The 12,425-nt window shown below is 41.7% G+C and overlaps 1 protein-coding gene across 2 annotated transcripts in view; it reads left to right on the forward strand.

Annotated features, from left to right (window-relative positions):
- Nucleotides 1-12,425, forward strand: part of KCTD1 (potassium channel tetramerization domain containing 1) — a 71,769-nt gene that overhangs the window by 32,164 nt on the left and 27,180 nt on the right. The window contains exons 1-2 of one of the 2 annotated variants that reach the window (XM_076329808.1): nucleotides 2,786-3,037; nucleotides 3,496-3,674. In XM_076329808.1, the coding sequence (XP_076185923.1) occupies nucleotides 3,023-3,037; nucleotides 3,496-3,674 (194 nt within the window). In that variant the 5' untranslated portion in view covers nucleotides 2,786-3,022. Of the gene's footprint in view, nucleotides 1-2,785; nucleotides 3,038-3,495; nucleotides 3,675-12,425 lie in introns of those variants that run through there. The other variant, XM_076329809.1, reaches the window with a different exon arrangement.

The following is a 12,425-nucleotide window of genomic DNA, read 5'->3' on the forward strand; positions in this document are numbered from 1 at the left end:
GAAATCAGAACTCATTATTTTGAAAAGTTGTTGCAAAAAAATCTTTGAGTACTAATAATGATAAATGTTTTACAGGGTATTTCAAGTGTTTTGGTCCACGGGAAGCATTGTAAAACCTGGGATTTCCTGTTCTTATTTGATTTTTTGTAGGGTCAACGTTAAAATGTTTGAGAAGAAAAGGTACCAAGTGGAAAACGGGCTGTTGTCAGATCAGGAATGTTGCTGCCCATCCAGCCTGCACAGGCTCTAGCTGTGCTTTGTGTCCCACTCGTGAATAAAGTTGGTGCGGTTCCTGAGGCAGATGACAACCTCTGTGATCTCCCGTGTGGGAACAGCCACGGCTGAGCTATAAACCCTTCCTGGGTGCCGGTCTCACCTGCCTGACACCAAGCATACCACGGAAGGCTTCTGAAGAGCTTTTTCATCCTTTTTGTCATCAGCTGTTCCAGATAGCTTGCTGGATCCCATTGACTTTAGTTTCTACAACTCCCTTCTCTCCTCCTGTAATTGTTTCTAAGGAATTATATTTGTAATCACTTTAGGTAGTAGAAGCTTAATTTACCAGCAGTGCCTTGTTCTAACCACTTTTTACCTAAGCTTGTCACTTCTGTGTTTGCAGTAATACAACGCAAGCAGTGTATTTCTTCAGAGAGACTGTTTGCCCCTGTGTTATCCTTTCCATAGCTGAAACAATACAGTGGCTTAACTAATGCAGTGGTTTAACTCTGATCTGTTAATGAAATGTCAGTGGTCTTAGTTCCATACCTATTGGATGGTGATCTTCTGTGCTGTGGCTGCGCTAGTGGGTTGTGCCACATAAAAGAAACTTTTTTAAGCATCTGGTTCTCTGAATCCAGTTTCTGCTTTAATTTCTCTGGGGCAACTGCAGTAGAAATACCATTGCCTAATTTCAAAGTGGTCTCCAAAACAGTAGTGAACTGGTTTTATCCAGGGGAAATGTGCTTCGTGAGCTAAGGCTGGAGCAAGGCTAGCATTATTGTATTTAATAGCTAAACATTGAGCAGATGGGCGTTGTTTCTTGAGGCACAATAAATGCAGGTAACTTGAAGGGGGACTGTTGAAAAGGAGGAGGGTAAAATAAGACAGCAAAAGGTTTCATTATAAAGCATTTTTATTTCTTGGGAGTTTTAGTAGGTAAACTGTAAATGGCAGCTTGGTTACATTTAGTTTTTGGAAACTGGTTCCCTTTTCTTATGGATTTTGGGTTTTTGGTGATTTTTCTTTTTCCCCCCTGCCTTGTAAAATGCGTACAATCCTTTGACCTATCTCCCATCCTGGCAGTGATGTTTATACTACACACATTCTTGTACCATTTCATGCAGCCGGTGCTATCGCAGCTATGCTGAAGGAGGTCCCAGCCTAACTACAATATTAACCCTGCAAATCTGTTCATTTTCTCCCGAGCAGCCCCAGGCAGGGTATACAGGAGAATGTGTCCAATTGAAAAACTATTAGAGACTCGGTGGTGCTGCAGTGTGCTAAATTGCAACAGGGCTGTGTTTTTCTGCCAGAGAGGGTCCTGCGAAGGGAGCTGGTGGTTTCTGTCTCATACAAGTTACAGAATTTGTTTTTTGTTTTAGTCTCAGCCTTCGTTGATGATGACTTTTTTTTTTTTAAACTGTTTTTCTGATTTTAAGCACTGAAATGTGTTCCCTTCGTCACACCCGCTGCTGTCCTCCTGCTAATTGTCCAACGCGTGCTTCTCCCCGTGCCTCCCTCCCCGCCCCGGTTTGTATCACTCCTTGCTTTCTCAGTTTCACCTTTCCAGTTGTTGTTTTTAATTTTTTCTTCATTATTTTACTGAATATCATACTCCAGATCAGTAGCATCTTGGGTGGTGGTTATAGTACCACATGGCATTTATAGCAGACATTAGTTTTGCATAGCGTGTGTACCTTATTTTGTCTGGACTTGTCTTCATTGCGCTGCAGGCACCTCCTCAAGCAATTGTAGTGATTAAGCATGGTATTTCTGCAGATTTATATTAACTTCTGCTTATAAAGAAACAGAAGAAAAACCAACCCTCCCCCCCCCAACATCTAAACTAGATGTTTTTCTTCATCCCCTTCGTTTTTATCGGTATTTGACCTAAGCTTGCTTTTGCGTATGAAAGAAAATTAGTTAAGTACCTTGTGGTTTATAGATGCCTTTTGTTACGTATTACTTGGATTTATTGTGCAACGCTGGCCTGTAAATCATTTCAGTTAGACATTTACCTGGCTCGTGTTGCCTTTATGGTTTGAATCTTTTAACAGCCATGAAAAATGGAGAAATGATGTTTTCGGCAGTGAAGGGCTTTGCTGGTCCGAATACCCCGTAACTCTCTCACGGTCGTGCTCCGCTTCTGCGAGGTTTGCTGCCCAGCTCTGCCGAGATGTTTACAAGGAATCCATTACCTTTCACGGCTGAAAGACGTGTCGAAAGAACAAAGAGAGTTTTGTGATGAAGTGTATCTGACTTCTCGCTGCTTTGCTTACCTTTTAAGTGTAAAACTTTGTAATTTGCAAGGACGTTTAGTTCTCAAGGCATCCCTGTAAGATTCCACCCCGTATGGAGCTTTCCTTCAGTCGCAAGCGGGGTTGTCTCAAAACCGCTCTCGAATGCATTTCTATTTTAATCGCCAACTTTGAATGCAGCCTGCCTTACTGGCTCCAGCAAATCGCCCTGCCCTGCCCCACCCGCCGCGCGCGCAGGCTGTGTCTGCTGTTTGCTGGCGTTACATCTCTTCCTTTGTGACTAAAAGTTGGTTTCATCAGCAAAGCATCGGCTCCCGCTCCGCTCTCGGAGCTCGCCTGCCTCGGGAAGTCGCTCAGACCTGCAGCCTATGCGGGGCACGCAGGGGCATCTGTCGCCATACGTATAACTTTTAAATGGAAAATGTCTTTCTCAAAGGCTGTCGATGTCCAGTGGTCTGCAGTCCATGAGCAGTTGACTAGTCCAGGTGTTTCTGCTTCTGTTTCCGTGCTATGTGAATTGGGAATTCGAGAGAAGAGTGTGCAGGATGGAGGAGTTGAGGGTTTGTATTTCTGTTCTGACTGTACGGCAGTGACAGAGGGCTTGGGAAGGAACAGAAAGTCTACCTGGGGTCATCTTAATTAAGGAAAATAGTATTTTTTCTTGGTCTTTCTGTCTGCAGCTCTTTCTCTGAGAGCCTTTATCAGCTCTTAAATATGAGAATGAGCTTTTTTTTGGTATGGGTTGTCTGTCACGAGCAGTATTCAGGAAGAACTTGTTTTATTGAACATGATTTCTACTTTGTGGGTTTTATCACTGCATTTTGCCCCACTTATTTAAAACGGTAGCCAGCTAATACTCTTAGAGCTGGACTGATTCTAAAAACTGCCAAATGTTTGTCTGTGCTTTAATAAGATGAAAATCATAAGCCGAGACTATGAGACAGTGCTATTGACTCGAGACTGTGGGTTTCTGTGAGGTTTTTAAGGAGATCATTAACCCAGGTCTATCTCTTCACAGGACAGTCGGCCCAATATGTCAAGACCTCTGATCACTAGATCCCCTGCATCTCCATTGAACAATCAAGGCATCCCCACTCCAGCACAGCTCACAAAATCCAACGCACCAGTTCACATTGATGTGGGTGGGCACATGTATACCAGCAGCTTGGCCACGCTTACAAAATATCCCGATTCCAGGTAACTTTAAAAAGCTTGTTCTGCATGTCTTTGGCAACTCCTTTTCTTCCATTTCATGCTTGGACGTCCTGGGGCTGTCTTAGAATGATAAATTTAGTTCCTTTTGTTTCAAATTAAATTAGGTTTCTTTGTTCGTAGGGGGTTAGAGACTGACTTTTCTTTCCCTGCTCCACTATGTTTCAGACAAATGGCACCGCTGCAAATCCCTATGCGTATGTACTAAAACAAAGTCGATGGTAGAGAGCACTTACTTTCTACCTCCTAGAATTGTGGTTTTATGCCAGGGCACCCGTTCTGTGGTTTATTACATTCAAAAACTGTGGCGATACTGCATTTAAGTCCAAAGGTGGGGGTGTTGGGGTATTTGTTTTGTTTCTTTTGGAGCAGTAACCGCTCTCCCATAGTATCAACATGTCATCTTGGATGTGTCACTTGAGGTAAAGGCAAGGTTGTATGTAACAAAATATAGGACACCAGTAACTGAATACTTTTTATAGAATCTTAGGACTTTTCAAATAATTAGACTCTTAACTCTCACGTACCTTCTAAATGAAACCTTTGTGACTCTGGTAGCTTACTGGTATTAAGCAGTTCGAAAACTTCTGCGTGCATGAGCAAGTGGTGTATGTAGAGTAGATGAAATGAGTGCAGCTTTAAGAAAACAACAGTGCATTGAACACAGTGTGTGTGGATATTACATGGTGGTGATGGCAGATAAACACCGTAGTGATATTGTATTTCTGAGAGTTGGTTATCAGTTAGCAGGTGTTGATTGTGTCCACAGTATTAGTCTATACCTTGCCCTTCACTGCCCAATCCTCCTCTAGAGGGAAGGCGGTGTTACCTTTGTGGTCTTTCCAGCATTTGAGAGGGGAGCCTTTGAGTTTCTCGATCCCGCAACTCTGACTTGCCTTTCCAAAGGGTACAAGGCACACTTCATGGGATGTGATTTTGTTCTAAGCGTGGGTTTCACTGGTACCACTGTCTCTGCAGCGTTGCCTATGTAGTTTTAGGTGGGACTGGAGTAGTGCTTCTAACACTAAGAGGTGACAGTGCTAGAGGAAGAGAACAGTAAATAAAAGCGTATGAAAGAGAAACAGCTGGGCATATGGCCTTTCTTATGACAACCTCCTCAAGGAAAGCCAGGCAGAGGGAAGTAATAGAAGCCATGCCAAAGCGCAGGCCTGCCAGGAGAGATTGAAGCAATGTCTGGAAAAACTTGAACTGTTCTTCAAAAACCAAATCTGTCATTTTGGGGAACTTTTTTTTTAGGACCTGCTTGTGTTCAGCTACTAGGAGTTGTGATTACTTAGCGTTTTTTCAGTAGTTGGAGTAGTGATGGTGTCTGAAACCGTTGTGTGTGCAGCATGAGAGGCTGCTGCTATTAATACATGCAGCTTCTGTTTCCATGTCAAATTTACCGGGACAGCATATTACTTTAAGTGAAGAAACACTAAAATGTCTTTCTTAAGTGTGTATAGTGGCAGTGGAATTTAAGCTTAATGTATTCTGTGTTCAATTGAGCCATTGTAGCACATGAAAGTGGAAGTTATGACTGTAGTATCAAAGCCGGTTTAATAAATTAAACATTTTGGAGCTCTTCAAACATAATTTAAAGAAAACCCAAACTCTGAGTTATAGTCATTCTGTTTCAAATCTTTCTGACATGCGTTTGTGTTTCAGTTCTGACAGTAAGTGTCTTTTGAACCCTTGACGAATGAGTATTTACAGCATAGCTGTTAGAACCTGGAATTCCCAGCCACTTCCAGAACTTGAGATTTTTTTTTTTAACATTAGTAGCTTCAAAAGAGCAATTACGAAACTTGATTGGATGTCAAGACAATGGCATGAAGCAATAAGCTGGCAATCACATTACAGTCGTTTGGTTTTTGTCTATGAAATTTTACCTTAATGTTTTTTTCCAAGGGGGGGGTGTGTGTGTATGTATCTATCTATATACGTGGTGAGTGCTGGGTACAAATTACCCAGTAATATTTGGACCTTAATACAAATTGTTCATTGGAGCCTGGCCCGGTCAGTCTATATCTACAGTCTAACTTTGTTAGTGTTAGTTAATCCAAGGTTTTGGTCAACATTGCTTGTATGTTTTCTTTTTCTGCTGATACCATGTGTGTGAATGAGATCAAAACTAAGGCAGGATCTCATATATATCTTTGGGCCAGTTGAAGCCTCCTGAGGCTTACTGTCACATGAAGTGTTGTCTATGAAAAATAAGGTCTTGATTATCTTGCCTGAAAGAGCACTGCTCCAGGGATGAGTCAAGGCATAGGTTGCAGGCTCCAGCATCTAACAGGTTGAGACATGAAAGTCATTAGGCTTCTGACTCATATTACCTGTAGTCTAAGGGCCAGAAGCCTAAAATGAACCTTTCATCTGTGGGCCAGGTACCAGAGTCATCTTTCTTTGAGAGATTGAAAGGGTGATATCCAAACCAGCAGCTTTGGAGTCACTGTGACTTGCTGGTGTGAAGGAGACCTATCCTGATAGAGCAGTCTCTGCTTTGGAGCAAGTGTACTCTTCCTTCTCCTTATGCGTTCAGTAGCATCTCATCTTGTGCCTCTCTGTTTTCTCCTTCTTGGACAGTAGAGTAGGAATTGGAAAGAGTACTTTAAAAAGGGTTCCTTAAATGCTATCAGGTAAAGACTTGTAGCTCGCAGGGCTCATTTTCCATAGTTCTTTTGTTAGATCCCCCAAACTGGTTTGTGACTTGATATGTAGAAAGCCTACTGAAAGGTATCCATTCATTCCTCCAAAGAAACCCAGGTGAGACTATAAAAGCATCTTGCTACTGATGCTGGGTCCCTGCCCTTTGGGTGGGGACCATTTCCCTTTGCTGTGGAAAGACCGTTGAGGGCTTCTCTCAAATGCTCTTGTGATTGCAAGGAATCGGCGCCTATCTGTGTCTTGGCCAAAGATTGATACAGTGAAGCAATCCAATAGACAAGCAGCTTATCTAACAGATGGTTTGAATTGAGTATCCTAGAATTTTAAATTCTGAAGCTGAAATAATGCTAAAACCCCCCCCAAAATTCATTTTAAAATCCAGTAGCATGGAACTCAAAGGAGCCCAGTTATATTCCAAACTAGGGAGAACATACTGTTTTCACAAGGAAGATCCCATATGATTATTTTATTTTGTCAACAGGCTTCAGGTTCTCCTAAGCCACCAGTGAGACCATGCCTCAGACATGATCTCATGCAGCTGAATAATACAATTTGCCAGACTTAGGCTTCAAGAAGAGGCAATTTGAATCAGTATATCTACCAAGAAGACCTAATGTAAGGTCAGTCTGCTGAAAGAAGTAGTAATTTTCTTTAAATGCCTAAGGAGGGGGCAGGTGTCCTTTTGTGCAGCTCTCCACCAAGACTGTAGACCTTGATGCATTCACCCATATACAGATTGTTTCTCCTGTTTTTGAGTTGTCAACTGATGGTTATTCATATGTCCGTGTGAATGGACCACACAAATTGTTTCTGTTCTTGGAGGAGTCTTGGGAATTTGTTCTGTTTTGAACTAGCTCATGCCCTCCTCTTCTCAACAACCTTTGGTTTACTTGAAGTTACCAGATCTGCAGGATGATACTTGGCAACACAAAGTTATCTGTTAAAGATTTGGATGCACTAAATTTTTTATTATTTTGGTTTTGCAAGTAAAGATTTTTAAAAATAGGTCTGCTTTCTGCTGCCCAGAATAAAACTCAAATTTTTTTATGCCAGGGAAGATGGATACAAGATGAGGGTCTGCTAAAGGAGCATTTCTCCCCGAGAGCTGAGGCACATGCATGCTGTCCCATTGTTCCCTATGGTCACCAAAGAGTCTGAGGAAAACGGTTTGAGGTTTTAGGATTTATGATTATGAGTAGAGGAAGCACAGGCCTGTTAGTTCTGATATTTGAACCTTCTTTCAGTGCATTATCATCTTGCAGTAGGATCGAACCCTTTGCTTGGAGTCGGCATTCCTACACCTCTCAGCCTTAATGCTGTCTGTATGGTATCTACCAAACGTTATTGTGCACCAGGCTAAGACAACCTCAACTGGCTATCAGAACTAAATGGGAAGATGTTTAACTTCGATCATATGAGCATCAGCTGTCTGATATCAGTAATATCAGCAGTGTTGTCTATCTCATAGGTTCAAAGTATCTGGACTTTTAATTAGTTCTGTCCAAGTCATCTAGTACAAATATTTGCATAACACCATGGCATTGGATTGCCACATCCTGTATTCCCACCACAGAATGGGAAGAATTCATTAAAATCCTTGTATATATTTCTTTGTAGAACCTTTCGGGATATCTGTTTGCATTGCTACATCTCCCATCTTGAGTTACTACCTGCATATGAAGATGGATTCTTCTTATATGGTATTTCACAATACTTCCAAATTTCTGCCCAGGGCTGTTTCAGGTTTTCATATGAACCAATCCAATCATGTCCCAGTTTTCTTACCCAATCTTCACTGTCAGCCCTCAGGGAAATTAAATTTCACACACTTGGATCCAGTTAGGACACTGGCATTTTTTGGTTGGTAAGGGTTTCTTTTGCATCAAGAGCAGAGAATTTCTTAGGAGAATGCCCAGACTGTCCTTGGCCTTTTTTGACAGTTTGCAAGCAAGACTTACACTTTATAGGTTACGTAGGTGGACCTCCAAGGACACGCTGCAAATTAGGCAGGTTAGCACTGTTTACCTGTTTCAGAGCTTTGGCAGTTTCTGTTGTCTGTAGACTGTCCCTGGTTCCAAAATAAGACACCAACGTGGCCCTTAGTTCAAACTTCTGCAGGTTGCAACACCATGCTGGAGACTTGTGGTTCGGTAGGAGGTCTCTTGTGGTGGGGGTGTTCTGCACTTTGCGTAGGACTCCCTCTGCAATGTCTCCACGAGAGCAGCCCTGTTGCACGTTTCATACTCACCTTGGATAGTACCTCTCAAACTGCTGTCATGTGATGCTAACTGGCTAAAGAAAGAAATCCAAAGTTTTCTAACTAATGAGAATTTGGTTGGGTTTTTTGTTTGGTTTTTTTTTAAGGAAATACTAACAGAATGGGTGTTACTACATTTTTATTTCCACTCTCCTTATTTGGATTCATCTTCCTGAAAGGTACATCCCAATCTGTGGAGGTATCTGGTGATCTTTCTCGAGTAGCAATATCAAAGCCTGATGAGGTGGTAGTTCTTAAATCACCGTGACACTACAGTAGCTAAAGACTACAGTAGGCTTGCACTTTTTAAGAACAAACATTGCGTTGCAAATTGTGGAGAGCAAGCTTCCTTCAGAGTTTTCAATATTGCTATACACTAGATCAGCTGTGTTAGTCTGAATGGTCCAGGTCACAGATTTTTAATATTTTGTAACATTCCTGGCAGGGGGGAATAGGCAGAAGAAGTTGGCAGAGGCTCAGTTTAATCTTCATTACCTATCCTGGCTTGCTCATCTAGTTATTCACCTTTTATATTTCATCATTTGATTGTTTCATGGTCTTGTGGTAAGGGAAAGGGAGGGCTTGGGACAGGGAAATACATTGACTCTCTTACTGACCCATTCTGTGACCAAAGATAACTGATTTAACTTTGAGCTTTGGTTGCTTCCTACCAAGGTTAACAAAAAAGCAATTTGTAAAATGCTTTGGGATGATGATTGAAAGTGTAAAAGATTACTATCTCAAAGCATAAATATTTATAGATGTCAGTAACTGAGATAGAAACAGTTGATGATGTTGGTATCATCAGTAACATGTATTAGTAAAAAATGAAATGTTGATTCATGAGGACCAGACTCAATACAGTTAGGCAGTACAGTTGTTTTGGTTGGTGTAACCACATATACAAACTTGGGGGAAAAATAGAAACAGAACTGTGAATGATAGTATACTTTATGCCTATTTCAAGAAATTCAGAGAATTTACACAACTGACTCTGTAAAGAGAAATCTTTTGTAACACACATCTGTCAATAAAGAGCTCAGAGGCGTATTTTCTGGTCCTGGCTGAACCAAGATTAATTGTATCTCTAGGTGTATATATTGAACTCAGGGTATATATTGACCTCATTTTGCCTCAATTAATGATCACCACAGGTCAGTCATCACTGTCGCCTCAGAAGTGAATATTTTCCGAATCTTAGTCCTGTAATATGTCTAACTTGCAAGGTCAGCAAGTCGTTGCTCTTGCTTGTGGCTGGTGACTAGGTGAAAGAAATACCATGGTCAGATTAGCAGGTTCTCACATCATGTGGTCAGTAACTGGTGGTGAGTCATCACTGAAAGGGGCCGGAGTTGACGTCTTCCTGTTCTAAGTGTCAGTAAAAGTGGTTTTGTGTATTACTTATTTGGAGGATAAAAAGCAGTGTTTTCTACTTGTTCAATGCTTTTGCACTCACATGTGTAAAATGAGAGCAAAATCAAGATAGTGGACTGTTAGAGTACTCTTTGCAGATACACAGACCCAGAGAAAGTAGATGTGCAGACTTTACATCGCAGGGGTTCATGTCATGCTTAACTACGGCTGCATGGCTATGACACTGTGGATGGAAATATTCAGGGGAATAAATTTCTACATTCAGGAGTGTTACAAAGCTAAAGTCTTCAGCTCCTTATTTCTGAGGCTAGTAGTCCTCTGAAATAACAAACATTTTTCTTGAGGGGAAAGAAGAAAATCCATATCCGTATTGTCAGTATGGCTCATAGATCCCTTTCCCAGTAGGTATGTGTGAGGTTGTATGGGTTGGATCAACCTGTAAGTCAGGGAGAGGGGAGGTTGTCAATAACTAGTTGAACAGTCTGTGCTCTGAGAAATCCTTTTATTGCAAAGGATGCTTGATATCAGCTCCGTGGATGGAAGTTTGTTGGTGAGGAACAGTTTGTTGTTGTAGTGTTTGCACTTTTCTACCCAGTAGCATGGCTTCATAAACCAGGCTGAAGGCACCCAAGCAGTATTTCTCATTCTAACCGACCAAGAAAATACTCGGGAAGGAAAAAAGGAGTGTTGAGTCTATGGGTCTTGCTGGTCTGATAAGGAAAAGCCCATTAGAAACTGAGGTGGCACTGAAGTATTCTGCTTATTGGTCATTTCTGATAGGGTCCAGGTTTGAACCATAGTCTTGAGGTTCAGTGGTTTGTTTTGCCTTTTGTTACACTCAGTCCCTGCACTCAGGAACCTCTGTATGTTAGCACTAGGTTCTCATCCTGCTCCCACATGAACTGTTTGTACTTCATTGGTCGTTCATAAATTGCAATGTAGTTGCTAAGCAAATTGGCATCTAGTACGTACATAATTGCAGAAGTAAACATTTGGCTTCCAGTTTTACCGTCAACACCAGGCCACCTCTTGGGTGTGTTTGGAGCTTTAGGATATAGATTCCAATTTCTGGCTTACTTCTTTCTGGTAATGATCAACCTTCTGGCTGGGTTTCACGTATACAAGTCTGTTTGCCATTTGGGGATTATTTGCAAGGGTTGCACAGGAAATGGTGAAAAATGCTTAGGACCCAATGGTTAGCTGCACTTGTTTTAATGCAAATAACACATAAATGCTGTGTTGGCCAGGGGAAAGTCACCAGTTCCTGTTATGTGGACGTGTCCTCTAACTTAACTGTTTTGCTGTTTATTCGAATGTGGTCATGTCATAACCAGACAACTGTCATCTGGCAAGCTTTATTTCTCCTTTGTCATTTGTTCTCAATCTTTCTTTCCCCTTAGCAACATCCCGAGAGCTGTAGACTATCTCAGACTCCTGCCCTTCAATATCTTTTTTTCTGTCCCCATTCTGCTCTGAACATCAACCCTACTTCTATCGTCTGAATTCACTCATTGCTTTGTCTTAATTTCTTTTTCATCTATACTTTTCTATCTTTCTTGGAAGGAGTCAGAGCTCACAAAGGTCACAGGTGATCTTTACCTGACCAGATCAAGGCACATTGCTTGCTTGCTTGTCCCTTTCTCCCCACACATCCTTGGTTTTCTGGCTGCTGTTAATGGTGAGCTTTCTTTTGAGTAGTTAAGCAGCCAACATATTTTATAGATTTTGTAGATGATGCTTTCACACTTAGTGACATCAGTTGGAAGGATGCTCTGAGGCTCATTGATATTGATCTATTTCATTGAGTCTTTGAATTGATAATAAAAGTAAACTATTTCCAGCTGTGATGTGTACATTAGCTTGGATCTGTAGGACTCTTCCAGCGCAGTTGTCTCTACACCTCATTTGGACAATTTTCTAGGCACTTTCTGCCTGCTTCAGAGAACTGGGGGGCTCCTCCAACAGTTTGAAAGTATTTAAGATGAGCTTGTAGCTACTTCTTGTGGCATGCCTTGTAGGGGCACACCTTTAGGAAAGCAGTGGTCTCATGGTCACCTTCCCACCCCATCCTTCCACTGTGCAGTGCCATGTGCGTAGACGCTTGGGCTAGTTCAGATGCTCAAAGCAATATAGTGCAACACTCCACCTGGACTCGTTTATCCTGCTTCCAGCTAACTCAGCTGTGCCGCATCTGGTACCCAAGCTAATTACTGAAGACCTGTCTCTTATATTTCTACACACCGCTGCATTTTGCAGAACAGGCACTCGGTGAAGGGGAGCAACACTGGCAATTCGTTTCCATGAATTAACTTTCTGTTTGTGAAGGATTAAGAAGGTGAAAGGGGAAAGTAATAGAAAGATTACAGGGGTTTTGTTCGTAAGATGAGGTGGTTGAGCATAGTGGTATTAAATGCAATGGGGTATACCTCAGTAGT

The sequence above is a fragment of the Aptenodytes patagonicus genome, chromosome 2 (genome assembly GCF_965638725.1).
Source record: "Aptenodytes patagonicus chromosome 2, bAptPat1.pri.cur, whole genome shotgun sequence".
Classification (NCBI taxonomy): Eukaryota; Metazoa; Chordata; class Aves; order Sphenisciformes; family Spheniscidae; genus Aptenodytes; species Aptenodytes patagonicus.